Below are 19,031 nucleotides of genomic sequence, written 5' to 3' on the forward strand. Positions count from 1 at the left end.
TTTTTTGGACTCATGTGCTAACACACTGTTTTGAGCAGTAATGGTAAATTGCTGCAATGCTCGAAAGCCAAACCTCCCCCACCAGTCCAATTTTTCTCAGTTTTTAGATGAAAAATCAGTGTTGAAAAGTAATTTATAATTTTTTACAATAATTCGCTTTATTTAGAATTTTGGACGTAATCAAAATTTATAAACAATTGATTTGCTTTTCAACGGCTCTATATGTATTAGAGAGCAGCCTTGCTACAATCTGCTTACGTTTCTACGATCGCGAAGTTTTTAAAAGTTTTTCTTTAAAAAAAAAGCGTTGTCTACCTTTCAAGATGACATTTAAAACATTTTTCTATAAAGGGATGCTCTTCGCTCAAAGTTAGTGTATAATACATGTGCTAAATCATTAAGAGGTTTGCAATTGATGGAGGCCTGGAAAAGACGCAAGCCATCCAAGAAGTTCTCTTGGGAATTAATTCCCATCCACAATGAGGTAAACTAGTTAATAATTCACTCATAAAAAATTGAGACGTAAGTAATGTCTTAAAATGTAAGCCCTTTAGAAAATCAAGCTCTAAAAATGAAATATTTTAAGACATTTTATAATTGAGTCCTATCCCGAAATGTGGTGCCATAATAATATCTTTTATTGCTCTACACTCATACCCTTTCCAAAAATAGGTATTGCTTCTTTTGCCATTTTCTTGTTCTTTCCGATCACCTACTATCCGATCGTCATAAGTTTCTTCTATGGTGAGACAACTAAAATTGCGTGGAATTTGGTAGTGATCCAAAATTTCGTCCATAGCGTGATTAGATGGCAAATATCTAGATCGATCCTTTCCACATATTAGTGTAAGGTATAAAAATATATAATTACCCGGAATTTGGCCACAGTCCAATGCTTTAACTGGATCAGAAAGTGTGACCTTCAGAAGTGTTGTGAAGTGCTTTTTTCAAAATATAAATTATAAAGTTTGATTTTTATTTTTTTCTTATGCAGTTGAAAGATTTGAGATCTTAATGATTGAAAACGGAGCTTTCAATTCTTTTCATGATTTGCAGTTATTATCCCAGCACAAAATTTCAGAATCATAATATGATAAAAAATAAAAAATGTTGCATTTCAAAATTAATTTTTCTTATGTTTTTTGAGCAAATTTCTTTTTTTTTCCATATAAAAAAACAAGAATTTTAAATTAAAATCCTAAATAATACCCCGTTTCAAAATAGTGAATCATGTTTCATATGGTTTTGTTTATTTGTCTTTTGTTGTTTTTTTTGGTTTGTTGGTAGTTCTTTGTTAATTTTAATTGTCTATATAAATTAAAAATTTGAACATAAATTTTATGTAATAATAATAATATTTTCATTATTTATTATTTTGTTTCTTTTTTTAGTAATTTTATTAATAATAATAATAATAATAATTGTAATAATTTAAAATTAATATCTAACATTTCACATCAGTGTGTGTGTTTGTTTGTTTCTGTGTCTCCTCTCTTTGTGTGTTGTTGTTGTTTTTTTATTTATTTCTCTTTTATTTGACTATTAATTTGTTTTATAAACCAATTGTTCTAATTAACCTTTGTTGTTTACTTCTTTTGTTGTTAATAAATTTAAGCTAATTTGATTTATATTATTTTTATAATTTTTTTCTTGTTTAGCTTTTCTTAAAAAAATTGTTTTTGCTTGTTTTTATTTTCTTCTAGATTTTTATATATTTCCGTTTCAGTTATTTGTGTTTTTTTTTTTTTGTTTACTTTAATATTTTTACTAACAGTGATATTTGCTAAATGTTTTCAAATTTATTGAATTTTCTTTTTTATATTTGGTTGTCTAAAAAATTAAATTAAAAAAAATTAAACATAACTATAATAAATATAAATTTATTGTTTTCTTTTACTTCTCGGCTTCATCTGTTGCTTATTTGCTTTTGTTATTTGTTTTCTTTTTTTTTAATTAAATTTATTTTTCCTCTAAAAAAAGAAAACAAAAAAAAATATTTTTACTATTTTGCTTTTTGCGTCACTTTCATTTCTATTCTATTTATGTGTCTTCATCATTTTCTTTTCGTTTTCTCTTGTTTTTTTTTTTTGTTTCGAGTTGTGTTTGTTTGTTTTCTTTTCTGGTTTTGTAATAATAAAAACATTCATAACAGCGCGATCTCTTAGACCGCCTTTGATGTTGTTTCAGGCATCCAGCGTAACATTTCACGACGCCAATTAATACTATGCTCCACGTTTTTTACTGAAAGAGAGATAGAGAGAGAGGGAAAACTATTAATTTTATGCCTGATTAAATTTATTTTTAATTAATAAAAAAATATCACTATTTTTTCACAAAAATTAAATATTAGAAATTAAATGTTGTTTATTGGTAACCTTAAGAGCTTAAATCCCATAAATTGCCACATCGTCTGAAAGATCTGACAAAAATTGCTGGATATCAAAAATGAAGAAGACAAGTTCAACGAAATTCACTTCTTCTATTTTACTAGCAAGTGGTCACTACTTCGTCAGCGAAAAGTCCATTTTATAATTTTAGACTCGCTCCAAAAGTTCGTGTTAGGCCTTTTTAGTACTCAGAACGCACATTTGTTCAGTTTAATTTTTTTTTTCAAAACTTCATTTGGCGTATGAAATTTTCCGATTTTCAAGATTTTATATATTATTCAAATTTTTCCAGTTTCGTTAAGAATAATAGGAAAATGTTTACCTTTTACACTGAAGTGTCTTCAAAATCTTTAATTTTTAAGTTTACCAAGGATATATTGGTAAACCCATTGCTCAATGGACCCACATCAATTTTTTTTGTCCCAAAATATTTCAACTCTATATGTAAACCTTGGAAATTAACAGTGACCTCAACATCAAATTTCAGCCCATCCCGATACGAAATTTAGTAACGCATATTCAAAACAATCTACATCTATCCATTCTAGACACCAAAAGTGATTCGAAATTAGTACAATTTAGTACTTTTCGAATAATTATAGTACGTATTTCCAAAACCAACACCAAATACCGACAGAGGCCACAAAATCAAATTTCGCGATTCCAACTCTATGCGTTCACTCAATACCAAATTAAGTACCAATTAGTAGTTTTGTATAATTTTAGTACATATTTGCAAAACTGTTCCATATCTTAACCTCGGATACCAAGAATGACTTTAATATCAAATTTAAAGATTTCATCTCTTTAATTTCGTCTTATCCTAAACTTAGTAGCATTTAGTACCTTTCGTATTTTTCGAATTTCAGCACTTTTCCTTCACCACATACCAAATTTAGTACCAATTAGTATTTTTCTCACAAATATAGTACAAAAATTCAGAACCACATTCATACCTCAATTCCAAATAACAAGAGTCCGCAGTATCAAATTTGAGAAGTCCAGCTCTATCCCTTCACCCAAAACTCAATATTATACAATTTAGTACTTTTCGTACAAATGTAGTACACATTTTCAAAACAACCTCCACATCTCAATTCCAGATATCAACAGAGTCTTCAATATCAAATTTGAGGATTCCAGCTCTATCCCTTCACCAAATACTAAATTTAGTACCATTTAGTACTTTTTGTACAAATATAGCACGAATTTCCAAAACCACCTCCATATCTCAATTCCTCAATACCAAAGAGTCCTCAATACCAAATTTGAGGATTCCTACTCTGTTCCTTTACCCAATACCAAATTTATTACCAAACTTAGTACCATTTAGTACGTTTCGTATAATTCAAGTACATATTTCCCAAATCACCTCCATATCTTAACCACGGCTACTAACAGAGACCTCAATATTAAATTTGAGGATTCCAGCCCCTTCACTCAATACCAAATTTAGTACCGTTTAGTACTTTTCGTACAAATATAGCACGAATTTCCAAAACCACCTTCATATCTCAAGTCCAAATACCAACAGAGTTCCAATACCAAATTTGAGGATTCCTACTCTGTTCCTTTACCCAATACCAAAGTTAGTACCAAAATTAGCACAATGTAGTACTTTTCGTATAATTCAAGTACAAATTTCCCAAATCACCTCCATATCACCTCTTAACCACAGATATCAACATAAAATTTGAGGATTAGGGATGGAATCCTTTTACCTAATACCAAATTTAGTACCATTTGGCACTTTTAGTACAATTATAGTACACATTTTTGAAACCACCTCAATATCTCAATTACAGATACCATCAGTAATCTAAATATCAAATGCCACAATTTCAACTCTATTCCATCACCCAATACCAAATATAGTACCATTTTGTACTTTTCGTACAATTCAATACACATTTTCATTTTCTCCATATGTCCAGGCTACACATAAACAGCGGCCCCAGATTTCAAGCACTCTGTTCACTCAATACTAAATTGTACCAAATATAGTACTATTTAGTACTTTTTTTACATTTATAGTACCCGTTTCTAAAACCTTACTTACTTTGCAACCTTGATTCTCTTGCCAAATTGTAAGTTTTTAGCTTTATGCTTTCAGAAAATATGAAATGGTGTCATTTTAGAAGTTTAGTACCATTTTAAAACTTTTTGAAACCTTAAAGTTCGATTTTCCCATAACCCTTTGCTACATCTATCCTGCACTCCATTCCAAATTTCAGAATTCCAGCTCCATCGGTTCATGACAATTCCTATTTGTACCACATTTAGTACCATTTAGAATACATAAGTACAAATTTCCAAAGTATCCTACATACCCCGATCATACATTCCCACAGTAATCCCAATTCCAAATTTTTGGATTACATACCCGTTGGTTCTTCCAAATACGACATTATAGCACATATATGTACAAATTTCCAAAACTATCTACATATCCCAATCCTATATTCCGACAGTATTTTTTTCCAATTTTCAAGATACCAGCTCTATTGTTTCACCTCAATCCAAATTGTACCATAATTAGTACCATTTAGTACACTAAAGTACAAATTTTCATAACTACCTACATCATTCAGTCCAATTGAAATCTTATTTTCAAATATCAGGATTCCAACTCCACCGGTTCACCCAAAATCTAAATTGTACATTTTTTTAAAACTAACTACATACATCAGTTCTACATTGCAATCGTAACATTATTTCAAAATTTGAGGATTCCAATTTTATTGGTTTTCCCCAAAAATTAAATTATACCCAATTAAGTACCATTTAGTACACTTAAGTACACAATTTCCAAAACTACCTACATACCTCAGTCCTACAATGCAATAGTAATATTATTTCTAAATTTCAAAATTCCAGCTCTATCGGTTTACGTAAATCGAAATTGTGCCAAATTTAGTCCCATTTAGTACTTTTCGTACACATAAGTACAAATTTCGAAAACTTCCTCCATATCCCAAATCTCCACTCCTCCAGTAATGTTAATTTCAAATTTCAGGATAACAGCTCATTCCCTTCCACCCAAAATTAAATTGTACAAATTTAGTACCGTTTAGTACTCGTCGTATACATGAGTACACATCTAAAATTACCTCCTTACATCAACGCTACTCCTCGACCTTGATTCCCACTCCAAATTTGCAAAGTTTTTAGCTCTAACCATTCACATGATACGAAATGGTACCAAATGAAGTACAATTTAGTACTTTTCGTACACTTATGGTGCGAATTTCCAAAAACTCTTTAGTACATCCATGGAATACTCCATCTGTGACCTCTATTCCAAACTTAAGAGCTTTAGCTCTACTTCCTCTTCCTCATAAATAAAGGGTATCATATGTAGTACCTTTTAATACTTTTCCTGCGAATATCCAAAGACCCAGCCTTATCTGACCCCTTTGGACCAAAAACGACTCTTATGCAAAATTCCAATATTCTAGATTCAGCCGTTTCGTCTAGGTGTTGATGAATCGTCAAATGCAGTACATTTTAGTACTTTTCGTACACTGAAAGTGCAAATTTCCAAAAACCCTTTGGTACATCTTTTATACATTCAAACAGGACCCTCATTCATAATTTAAGAGTTGTAGGTCTACTTCCGCTTCCTCAAGTACAAAGGATCCAAAGCGACCCTCATTCCAAATTTAAGAGTTCTACTTCCATCGTCAAATACAAATGGTACCATATTTAGCACCTTTTAATACCTTTCGTACGAATTTCCAAAAAAAACCTGCCTTATCTGTCTCTTTTAGACCAAGAATGACTCTCATCCATAATTTCAAGATTCTAGATTCAGCCGTTTCATCTGGGCGTTTATGAATCGTCAAACGTAGTACATTTTTGTACTCTTCGTACACTTAAAGTCCGAATTTCCAAAAACCCTTTAGTACATCTATCATAGGCTCCATCAGTGACCCTTATTCCAAATTTAAGAGTCTGGGCTCTACTGCTTCCTCAAATACAAAGGGTACCATATTTCGTACCTTTTAATACCTTTCGTACGACTTTCCAAAGATCAAGCCTTATCTGTCTCCTTCAGACCAAGAATGATTCTTATTCAAAATTTCAAGATTCTAGCTTTAGCCGTTTCATCTGGGCGTTGATGAATTGTCAATTGTCGTTCAAAATTCAAGGCTCAAAAAAGGTTTCAGCCGTTTCGATTGGACGTTAATGAGTCAAACAGATTTTGAAATATTTTTAATTAAAAAATAAATAGATTTTTTCAATACTTACCCAGTAGTCAGACATCGGTTTCAATACTGACCGCCATGGCACTATTGTGCCTCTGATTTAAATTGCTAGACCCTCGAATGCCATTCTGTTGAGGTTGTTGTTGCTGTTGTTGTTGTGATTGGAGCTGCAGCTGTAGCTGCTGTTTTTCGAATGACTGTTGAGTCCTTAGAAATGGCGCTAAATGACGACCTGGATGATCAGTCAGGCCCGGTGTACCGATGCCATCATCTAAATCCATAATATCTGACGATGATTCAGACAAGGAAGATTTTCGATAATGTTGACCTGTGAGGACGACAGATTACAAGTGGATTAGATTTTTGTTTTCAAATATTGGAAATAGTTTACACAGAGAAGAGACAATGGGAAACTATTCTACAAAGAGTACACTAAGAGAGAACGGGTAGAGAGAGACAGTGACAGAGACAACAAAAGGGTGACAGTTACCTAACGCACCAGGCATATATGAACAGCTTGTAACGTGATTGAAGTTTTGACTTTGCATCTCCTCTTGATCCGTTTCGCGATGGTAGAAATAATTGAAATTACTCACAATAACGGGTACGGGCAGAGCGATTGTCAGCACACCAGCTATCACACATAGCGAACCAACGATTTTGCCCCAGAAGCCAACGGGTCTGTAGATGGTGTTTTTTGTTTTTTTTTTAATTTAATGAAAAATAGTAAATATTATTTAAAAATATTCAAGAGATTTTCAGAAAGAAGGGGTTAGAGAAAGAAGGATAAAAAATCATACAAAAAACAGAAAATATTAAAAACACAAAACAAAGGAACGTGGGAAATAAAATTTTAGTTTTTTTTTTAAGAAAAGAGAAAGGGAGAGAGAGACAGAGATTTACAAAAAAGAAAACAACTCAAACGAAACTCCAAAGTAAAGACACCAATTTACAAAAGACTCAAAGAAAAAAAATGAATTTCAAAAAACTAATGAAAATTTGTTTGAAGTTCTAAAAAGAGATTTAAAACTAAACGAAATATTGAAAAAAGAAATGAAAATTTACACTTAAAGTTCAAAATGAGCGACATTATGAGAGTTAGCGAATGAATAGATACATATCTAAAGAGATCGACAGAGAAAGAGAGATAGAGAGAGAGGGAGATAGTTACAGATACAACGACAAATATTTGCTAATGAATGAGAGAGAATGAGAGTTGAAATGATGATCAGTTAAATGTTTGTTATGACAAGAGCTTTTGAAATACAACTCAAAAGAGGGAGACATTTATATAACGAGCGAGCGAGCGAGAGAGAGAGAGAGGGGGGGCTTTACACATTTCATGAAACAATTAGTGATTTACTGAGGGCGAGCGAGAGATTTGTTTTAAATTATGAATGATACACTCAATCAATTTCGTGGACACTATGTTCTCTTCGGGTTTTACTCTCGGTATTCGTTGAAAGTCCATCTCATTGTTACAATTCTTTTACTGGTTGCTCTTCTAGATTTCCTAAGGCTACAGGATCTGTATTCGGTGTTATTAATACACTCACACACATATAAATAAATATATTTACCATTTTCTTTCATATTTTTTTTAAATTATTTACATACTTAATAAAAATTATAAAACATTAGCATTCAATAAATCGAAAAAAAGCTTTAAGTTATTTTCTCTTGCATGGCAAAGCTTTATTTATTTATTTCTTTTAATTCTCAAAGGCAAACTCGTGCTTAATGGCTCTTTTAGAACTAGCTAGCTTTTTTTTAAAATCAAACATAACTTTCAAAAGCTCATGCATTTGCAAGGTGCTTTCGTTATAAAAGTAAGATGATCAAGATTTGTTGATGATTATTTGTTTTTTCTTCTTGGGGGTTTTGGGGGAAAAGTAGAGGGCTAGGGGGTGGTGGTGGTAGTGTCATTGAAAATATTTTTTTTTTTTTGGTGAAATAGATGATTTGCTCAATATGAATAATTTAGCTTTTTCTAGATTTTTTTTGGTGTTTGCAGATTATTTTTTTCATAAAAAGTAATAGTGTAGACACAGATAGAGCTTTCACAATAAAAACTTAGTTTTTGCTACAGAATGAAAAAAGTTAAAAAGTTTCAATTAGATTTTGTATATAAAAATATCACGTTTGTCACTTACCCAATTACCTGGATGTTGTTGCATGGCCTCCGTAAGGTTGTCAATATTTTTTTTGTTTATTTTTTAACTACTAATTTCATGGAAGTAACAAATGGTATTCAAATATCATTTAAAAGAACACATAATGCTATGTTGCCTAAATTATTAATAAGCCTTAATATTTTCCACTTGATTCTAAACAAATAAATGTGAAGCGTTAATATTTAAGCATAGCTGAGCTTCCTATAAGTTTAACTAAAATAACATTTTTGGCACTATTTAGAGCTAAATGGTTTGAACATTTCTAACACCTAACCAACAAATGAATGCTTAACCAAATGTTTAACCCTAGATAGACCTGTCAAGTAATATATTGCCTTGGGAGTTAAAATATGTTCCCAGATTATTGAAAAGAAGGGCTTACCCTGGCTGGAGAATTTATAATTTTGTTCGACTATGTAGAGGCAGGATGAAGGAAATTATTTTGGAAAATCTTTTAAGGATGGTTTCGTCCAACAGAAACAGTAATAATTATTGGGAGAACCTACCAGATTATGAAAATAGAGAGTCTAAAAATGGCTTAAAAACTAATTATCGGTTAAAATTCTACTATGGTCCCCAGAAGACGTCGAACACTTTATATTTTTATCAAATCACACATTTTAGAGCTTTTATCCGAAGTTATTTTAGAAAGATGATGTCGAAGACAAAAATATTCTTCATGAAATATCACTATAAGTTACGAAAGAAAATAAATCTCTATTTCCAGTACTTATCAGGAAAACATTTGGTTCAATGTTGCAAATCATTGAAGGTGAAAATATATCCTATATTTTACTTTCGATTTTTCCTCAGTGTTTCTTATCATTTGATACCATTTGATACGTTATATATCATTTGATACGACCAAAACGTGCCTCATCGAAAATAATGGGTTTGGACCTTAGTTCTCTTTGTACGAAATCCGATTCAGGACATATGGAGTCAATCTAGAGGTGTCCGTCCGTCCGTCTATCAGTCTGGCTGGTACGCAAACTGTCGAAGGTAGTATCCATCGTAATATTTCTGGCAGCATAGAAACTGGTTGCAACAACGGACATAACAGACCACTCCTTCTGGTACTTCCCCCGCAATGGGGTCAAAATTTTTGATAACAAAAGGCTCATAAAATGCGAAGTAAGAATCCGATTCTCTTCAAATTCCACGCATCCAAATATTTCTTCTAACACAAAATTTGCTGTAAAGACGCGAAATATCGGCCAACTTCTTTAGAAACCTCCCCCACAAAGTGGTCAACATTTGTCGAGATCAATCTATATTTAATTTTATATAGGAATCTAGTATTTTAATGGGAATTGGTTATAATTTGGTATTTATGGTTATTTGGTATTTATGGTTAGCATTTGGCATTGGAATTGGTTATAATTTGGTATTTATAGTTCTCATTGAAAATGCCAACCCTGGAAAATAGAGTGTAGGTTTGGTCTAGCCCTAAATTTGTTTTCCGATTCCAGGTATATTTTTGGGGGTTTCTACTTATTTTGGTCAGATATCTTTTACAAATTTATATTTAGAGATTTCAATTGATATTAAATATCGTAACACAAAGTATCCTCATCGGCTTTTAATTGGATATGAATACTACATATAACGGTACTATACGAAATTCGGAAATTCGAGGGTTTAAAAACATTTAATAATCATATGGATATTTATTTTCTAATATTTTCATTCCAGAATGGTGGAGTACATCAATAGTCTGTCTCTACCGAACTTAAAGCCTTTTTTACTAGTTACAGATACAATTGGACGATAATTAAGGGCTTTAACAGAAAAATGTAAACAAGTGGAATTGTCCATGCCGTCCCCCATATGGACATCTTGTTTTGGTCAAATCAGTTATCCACAAAATCCCGAACATTTATAAGGGAGTTGTATTTAAAATGCTTATTTTTGGAAATAGAGCAAAAACTTTCTTTTAGGAATTTAGTAAGATCCTAAAGATTCAAGGATGAGTCGTGTAGCATAGTGGTGAGAGTGCCCCCTGACTTTTCCTCTCTACAGCAAATTCATATCACTCATCACGAAAGAAAAATAAAACAGTTAGAAATAATTTGGGGGTCAGTAGGTGAAGCCACTAAAAAATTAAAAAAAAAAAAGATTTCTTTTTACTTTCTATGACCACATCTAAAGATTTTTGATTTTTAAATATTTTTTCTGAAATTTCAAATTTGCGATTTTTTTATTAATTTGTGTTTCGTGGAGAATATTGAATCTTCTTGAAGGACATTACAAATATTTTCTAAAAATATTATAAATTTTTATTTATTTTAAATTCTTCAAATAAAGGAAGTTGTCATTGCCTCTGCAGGGTAATTTTTACATTTTCTATCAAGGCAATATTGGCCATTTCCAAGATAGTTCTTAAAAAAATCCTTTGAAAACTACTGATAAAATCATACCGTTATATTGGGTTCTATACGAAGACGTTGATCTGTATATGCAACTTTTTTCACAAGCCACGACAATATTCAAATATGAAACTTGATCGCTAAAATAATCAAAATACCAAATAAAGGAAGCCAACGATACATGGGGGCTATACAAAGATCTTAAATTTTTTGTCAGAGGTTGTAGTACCCATTAGAAAAATCAAATACGATATTTGATACAATTCCAGTCAATAATGTCGATGAAATCATAAAAATGCCGAATATCGGAAGGTACCGTTATATAGGGGCTGTACGAAAAAGTGGACCTATATAGTCAACTCTATGCAAAGGTATTTCGTACATAAAAGCAACACATGCTGCCAATTTACAACAAATTCGGTTTAAAACTTTGACTAAAACACCAAAAAAAAAAAAAAAAAAAAAAAAAAAACAGTAAAGAAAGTCTAAAAGTCGGCCGGCACGACCTTATGATACCCTACACGCCTTTGCATATTTAGTACAGCTTCATATAACAAATCGGTTGAACAATATATGGGAGCTAAATCTGAACCAATTCGACATACTTGTTTCTAGGGGTTGCCCATATTCGACGGACCTTTGGGCCCATTCCAATCGACGAGGCTTGTCCGCAGGCAACATTCTTTGCGTCAATTGAATTTTGTACGGGAACAAATGCAAATCAATGCGAATAATCCGTTGTAAAGTGGACCGAGCCATGCCCAACTGCTGAGAACGGCGTTTTTGGGATGTTCTTGGGGATCTCTCAAAACTGGCTCGTACGGCAGCGATATTCTCGGCCGATCGTCTTGGTCGACTTTTATATGGCCTCTTCGGATTAGAAAGAGCCTTACCAGTCGAAAATTTTTCGTATAAACGCTTAATGGTGTTCTTAGATGGCGTGTGATTCTCACATTTTTTGGTGGTGTTCTCACATTTTTTAATGTTTTAAAAGCACGTTGAGTTTTCACAATTGACTTCTTGTAAATTTCAACTATTTCAGAGCGCTCGCGTGGCGTGTACTGGTTCATGGTAAAAATCTGCTTGGATTGACGCTTCAAACGCGGTATGTCATTAAGCGATGTGACATCTCTGTCAAAAGTTATGGCGTTGCCAGATGGGTCCGTCGAATATGGGCAATCCTGTATGCTCAATTTGGTCGCAAGTACCAAATTCCATCCAATTTGGGCTAATATTACATGTTTGGTGCACAATAAAAGGCAAATCGGAACCGATCTCCATAAAAACAGGAAAATGTATTTATGTAATGTATTTGATATATTTCCCAAAATATCGTTGTTACTGAATGCATATTACGGCTGCGGAGGACAAAAAATATCAAATCGGATGAAAAATATATATGGGAGCTACAGTTACATCTGAACCGATTTCCATCATACTTATTTCCAGGCCTAATTTGGTCGTATATGCCAAATTCCATACTACTTGGACTTACATTACATGTTTGGTGCACAAAAAAAGGCAAATCGGACGAAGATACATATGGGAGCTGTATCTAAATTTTAACCGATTTTCTCCAATTTCAATAGGGTTTGTCCTTGTCAAACAAATAACTTGTGAAAAATTTCATCTCGATCGGGCAATAAATGCGACCTGTACAAAAATACATAGACAGACATCAAAGGGAACTAAGAGTCTATTTGATTTCCTTTTGCCTGTTACAAATACATACGCAAATACATAATGCCCTGACCACCTTGTGGTGTAGGGTATAAAAACATTAAATATGTGGGTACAGTTACCAGAACGTGGACCTATATAGCCCATTTTCTACACCAAACGTACTACAGACCCAACATACATCGTTCGGGAGTTAGTGTGATTTCTACAGATGATGATTATTCAACTTCTCATAAAAATTTTGTCAGAAGCATTATAGATATGTTCTGGTAGTTATAAGGATTTCCAAGGAATCCCCTTTAAAAATTTTGAAAATGATATCTTATTGTACTTCTGAGGCGGTATATTCTAACTATCTATATTTCTAAATAGTTTGACATAAAAATTTCTCAGAAATTTTAACAATTCGTTGCCCCAAGATTAATAATAAACTGCATTATTCTTAATTCTACAGTTCGAAAATTGTACTTCCTTGAAAATTACTGCCTCAATTTATTCTGCTACAACGAGAAAACAATAATACCAACAGACTTTTCTTTTTAAAAACTTCCCAAATTCTCATACTTCGTCCATTAAAAACTAATATGACACATAACTATGGTACGTAACCCAGTAAATGTATGAGGTTGCGTATACGTTATTTTTCATATTGAAGCTTATAAAGTATACGCCACCTACTTCAATAAGGCAATGCACTAACTCATTTTTTAAACTATACTCTCATTGGCAATTAAAAACGTAACGTAATGCCAAAAATACCTTAACAATTGTTTAGTTAAAAGAATAAATAAATAAAAAATAAATGGAGGAGAATTTATAATTCTATTCAATGCGCACGGCTTCTCACTATTCTTTTTGTATAGCTATATTCCTATATGAAATGATAAAGTCTTACTCTAATAATATTTTTTTCGGAATAAGCCGCAAAACAAAAAAAAAAAAAAAAAAAAAATACAATAAAACAACCAATTGAAGACATGACATCTCGTATTTTTTTTTGTAATTTTTTAATAATTTTTATTTTTTTCTTCTCTTTTTTCGCAAATCACTTAATGTTGGTTGTTGTTTTTTTTTTTTCATTTTTTGTGTTAAGTATTGTTATTATTATTATTATTGGCTTCATTTGCTTTGTTGATTATTTGTGTTTTTGTTTTAAATATAATAATAATTATAATTTATAAAGAAATTTTTGTTGTTATTTTATTATTATTATAATTTTTTGTTGCTGTTAATGTTAGTTGTTATCATAATTATTTTCTTTTGCACTTGTCTAATAATAAATAATATTTAGTTTTGTTGTTGTTTGTTTGTGGTAGTTGTTGTTATTTTTTAGGTTGTTAATAAATTAGCTTAGCATTGAGTTTTGATGTTGTTGGTTTTTTCTTTCTTATTTTTTTATTGAAAACGCAGTATTTTTTATTTGGTTTTAAAAAGAGGGGATTTAAGTTAATATTTTCATTTTGTAATCAGCATATGTTTTTCTTCTTCTTCTTCTTTTTTTGTTTTTCTTAGAGAAGGGAAGTTTTATTGAAACTAATATCCAGTGTAGGTGTTTGAGTGAATTTCTTTTTTTAATTTATTTTGTTTTGGTTTTAATGATAACGATTATAAAACATTTTTTGTTATTATTTTTTTAATTCTTAACAACAATTTTGTTTTGTTTTTATTATAGTATTAAGCTGGGATTATTTTGGATGTTATTCCTTTTTTTCAGAATAATACAAAATAATAAATTTGCAAAATTTTTTCAAATGTTATGTGTTTGTATTTGTAATATTTTTTTGTTTAAAGTATTACTGGCATTGTATCTATTTTTGGTTTATTTGTTTTTGAAAAATACCTTTTCATTGTTGTTAATTATATTTTTTTTTTCAAGTTAGGACCATTTTTGCAAATAATTAAACAATAAAAAATATTTGGCTAACTAAATTGAAAAAAAAAAATAATAGAAATTAAATATGTAATGCCTATTTATTTAAATTATTTATTTTTTCATTTGCGTTTTATTCTATTTTCCAGTCTTTATATCTTGTTGTAAATAAATTAATTGTTGTTTTTCTTTTGTTCTTTGTTTGTGTTTTTCCTTTTTTCGGAATAAAGATTAAATTGAATTTTATTTATAAATATAAAATTTAATATAATTTTTTGTGTTATTTAGTTAGTGGAAAACTTGAAACGATTGTTTTGAGTTTATGTTACAAAAGAGACTGATTTGTTTTTGGGCTGTGATTTAGGTAATTATTTATACACACCGTAAGTTTAAGGTTCCGAAAAAGGGAATGCAAAGTCATTAATTCGAAATTTCAAAAAAGTTGAGAAATGTTGTAGGAAAATATAATTGGAACCAAATTTTGGAAATTTGTAAAAAAGACGGAATGTAATTAAAATCGTTTGTTATTCAGATAGGTCAGAAATTTGTAATCATTTAACGAAAGATCATACCTAAAAAGGATACATGGAGGTATACGTAATACTCGCTAGTTATTAAGAATACGTTAAAATAGTCCCTCGGGAATGCTCATGTTGAGAATGAAACTTCGAGTTCTACCGGTAGCACTACAGGTAGCAGAAAAAAATCGAGCATACTCTATTTTTCGATGTCACTTGCAAAAGAGTAAAATTCTCTCAATAAAATTCTCCCATAATCGAGTAGATTCTACTCTTGCCGAGTACTTTTTTAGTTTTTGTCATACTGTTATTGTAATTTTAGATATGTTTATTTTTAATGTTGAAGAGCATGAGCAAAACTCACCGTCCCACTGTTTCTTCTCTATTTATGCTTCTTGGCTTTTGTGGAGAGTAAACTTCATATAAAGCTCCCGCTATTCGAGCACTCGCGCTCGTGATTGAAAACTAGCAAATCTGAACACTGATTAAAATTCATCGAGTGTTATAGAAGTACGAAGATACAATATTTAAGAATATTCCATTTCCTTCGGACGTACATGACTATGTCATATCCGACACCGAAAAGTAACAAAAGAAACAAAATTGTACAACTTTGTTTTCTGACCAAACAACAAGTCTTAGAATATCGCACATTATGCAGAGGGTCACTCATTGTTGAGGCGCGGCAGGATTTTCGCAACAAAGATCTTTAAAGGTGGGTGTGACTTTAAAAATTTCGTATTTTAGAGGCACGAAATGTAATGAAAGGTACAATAAGGTACAGATTTATTACACAACATAATAATTACAGAAAAATCTAAGCAAAATAAGTCACGTACATCGGCGTTTTGAAAATTTACATCGAAAAATAACTCGAAATGGAAGGGGAAATTTTCCACTACCTCTTTCCCTTATAAACTTCAAATTTCTTTTAAACTTTCAGACTAAGATTCTTTATAATCCGAGTATTTTAAGTATAGGGCAGCATTACTGATAATAATGATAGATTTTTTTGGTGGAAAATTTTAACTCTCTATAAAATCAAATTATGGGTAAAAATTCACTTTAAATAAATAGCTGTAGGTCTCCAACTTGGTGGAAAGCCAGTACAAATTTAGGGCCTGTTCCATGTGCTAAAATCTTTTAGAACATTGAACTGTAATCCATTCAGATGAGGAAATGAATAGAACCTTAATAATATCCATATTCAGGAGGTTACCATTTTATGGGGTCCAATCCATTATCTCGACCTAAATTGAGGAATTTTTATTAGGATGTCTTCTATGCATTAAGAAATGGTAGAGTAGTGAAATAAAAGACTGACAGACAGACTGACCGAGAATTAACGCCCTGCCGAAAGGTTGAAGGTAGAATCTTGAATATTTGCACGATGGTGAGTCTGCTTGGGTTTTTGGAATTGCGTACTAAAAAGTACTAAAATGTATTCAACACTGAATACTGTACATTGGACAAATGAGAGTGACTAATGAAAGGGCTTTGGAAATTCCAAGTGAAGGAGGTTTTGGAAATGTGTACTGTCCTAAATGGTACTAAATTTGGAACAGTTTAGTTAAGGGACAACGGATGAAGCTGGAATTTTGAATTTTTTTTATTGGGCTCCCTGTTGGTGGTAGGTTTGTGATAATAAGATGGTTTTGGAAACGTGTACTACATGAGCATGAAATTTTTGGAACAATTTAGTATGGAGTGAACATACAGAGTTTGATCTGAAATTTGGTATAAGATTCGCTGTTCATGTGTAGTCTATATAGTTGTGCGAAAAGTACTAAATGTTACTATATTTCGTATTGGGTAAAGGGAAAAGGATGGGGGTGGGTCTGGAAATTCGTACTATAGTTGTTCGAAAAGTACTAAGTGACACTAAATTTGGTATTGGATGAAGGGGTAGTGCTGGAATCCTCAAATTTAATGTTTCTGTTGGTTTCTGAAATTGAGATATGGATGTGGTTTTGCGAAATATTTAATATAAGTGTACGAAAAGTACTAAGTGGTACTAAATTGGGTATTGGGTGAAGGGATGGACCTAAAATCCCAAAATTTTAAACAAATGTCATTGTTTGTATTTGTTGGTGGTTTGGCAAATGCGTACTATAATTTTTCGAAAATAACTAAATTGTACTGATTTTGAGTCATTGTTGGTTCCTAGGATGAGGAGATGTATGTTGTTTTGAATATGCGTACTAAATGTGACATTGTGTGAAGGGATAGAGAATTGATATTGACGACGCTGTTGGATTCTAGAGTTCTCATATTCAGACGTTCAAATAGTCTTGAACGGAAAAATTGGATTGGGTCCGTTGGGCAATTGTGCATTTTTTGTACTAAAAGACCTAACATGAACTTTTGGAAAATTAAAAATATAAAATTTTAAGGTGAACTATACGTCGACGTAGTAATGGGCTCTTGCTAGTGGAGTGAAATTTTATTTGATTTAAGTTTATTGTGTCTTTGACATCATTCTTCTAAAATGATACTTTGTAGGAGAACTTTGCATTAAATCGTTAGGAGTACGACTTTTACGAGTTTTTTAAATTTATGAATTATTGGCTTTTAAGTAAGAGCTAAACTTTTTTATGCCTTGTGGCAAATAAATTTGTAGATTTTGACTCGCCAGTTAAAGGGAATTTTTAAATACTCCTCCAAAAATACTCCTTTGGTGACTGGCTTGAGGGTTAAAACTCTAAATAAAATAATCCTCGTATTCTTATCCATAGTATTGCCGAATACACTAACAAATATGGAAAGGGATAATTAGGTGCCTCCATTTAGGTAACTTTGTTATGTAAACTTACAAAGTACATTTGCCTATACAAGTTTCTTCTATTTTTTTAGCTCTACTTTCACAATATACTTATCTTTTTCTGTAATCACTTATTGTTTTGCACAGTGTTGTAATAATACGTTAGTGTTAGGTCAATCTAGTTCAAAGTTCAGTGCACCAAGACGTATAAGTGATTTTATCAATTTCATAAAACTCATACGCAGTGTTTTTCTTTAGGACAGCTGATGGTATTCGTAATGTGTGTTGTCAATATTACGTATACGCTCCACATAACATTTTTAAAGAGTCTTAAAATGTTTTTAAATTTTAAAATTGTATTTTCAAATACGATGATTTTTACGATGTTATTTATATTTAAATAAGGTATATTATATAAGAGGCTGTTATAAATCGCTTAGCTTTAAACTATAATTGAAAGTTAAGATAACGGAGTGCTGAGTTTTTCAAGGAATTTTAGTTTTAAGGGTTTTTTTATTTCAACGATATGTTTGCTTCTTTTCTACTTTTTTTTGCTTCTTATTTTCTTTTGAAAGAAATGCTAAGATTGGCTTGGGACTTAAGCAAGAAAAATAGTTTTTTGTAATATTTTTTTATGGGGAAATGCATAACATGACCGACCGAAATTATTATGTTAAGCTAGACTATTGAGAAAAAATAAAAAAAGAAATAATTAAAAAAAATTATATTAATATTTCGTTAACGTGTTATCTGATTTTTGTCTTGTTGTTGTGGTTGTTTATTTTACTCTGGCATTAGTTTTGTTTTCTGTTTTCTTTCCATCTCTATTTACATATTTTACATGAAATTATAAAAAAAGTGGCTAAACTTAGCTCTGATTTTATTGGCTATTTACATGTGGTTAATGGCATTTTCTGTGATATCTGTTAATATTTTTTTTTTATATATTTATATAATTTCAAATTACAAATAATCTAAACTACATTTACTAAGTAAGTTTTTGTTATTTTATTTTAAATTTAATTTTAAGCGTTTTATTTCGAGGGTGTTACAATACAATAACA

At 31.2% G+C, this 19,031-nt stretch overlaps 1 protein-coding gene across 2 annotated transcripts in view; it reads right to left on the reverse strand.

Annotated features, from left to right (window-relative positions):
- Nucleotides 1–1,754: 1,754 nt before the first annotated feature.
- The window catches only part of LOC101892946 (potassium voltage-gated channel protein Shaker), a 619,449-nt gene continuing 602,172 nt past the window's right edge, over nucleotides 1,755–19,031 (reverse strand). The window contains exons 10-12 of one of the 2 annotated variants that reach the window (XM_059121942.1): nucleotides 7,095–7,276; nucleotides 6,639–6,923; nucleotides 1,755–2,241 (exon numbers count right to left, since the gene is read on the reverse strand). In XM_059121942.1, the coding sequence (XP_058977925.1) occupies nucleotides 6,646–6,923; nucleotides 7,095–7,276 (460 nt within the window). In that variant the 3' untranslated portion in view covers nucleotides 1,755–2,241; nucleotides 6,639–6,645. Of the gene's footprint in view, nucleotides 2,242–6,638; nucleotides 6,924–7,085; nucleotides 7,277–19,031 lie in introns of both variants that reach the window. The other variant, XM_059121941.1, reaches the window with a different exon arrangement.

The sequence above is a fragment of the Musca domestica genome, unplaced genomic scaffold (assembly GCF_030504385.1).
Source record: "Musca domestica strain aabys unplaced genomic scaffold, Musca_domestica.polishedcontigs.V.1.1 2, whole genome shotgun sequence".
Lineage (NCBI taxonomy): Eukaryota > Metazoa > Arthropoda > Insecta > Diptera > Muscidae > Musca > Musca domestica.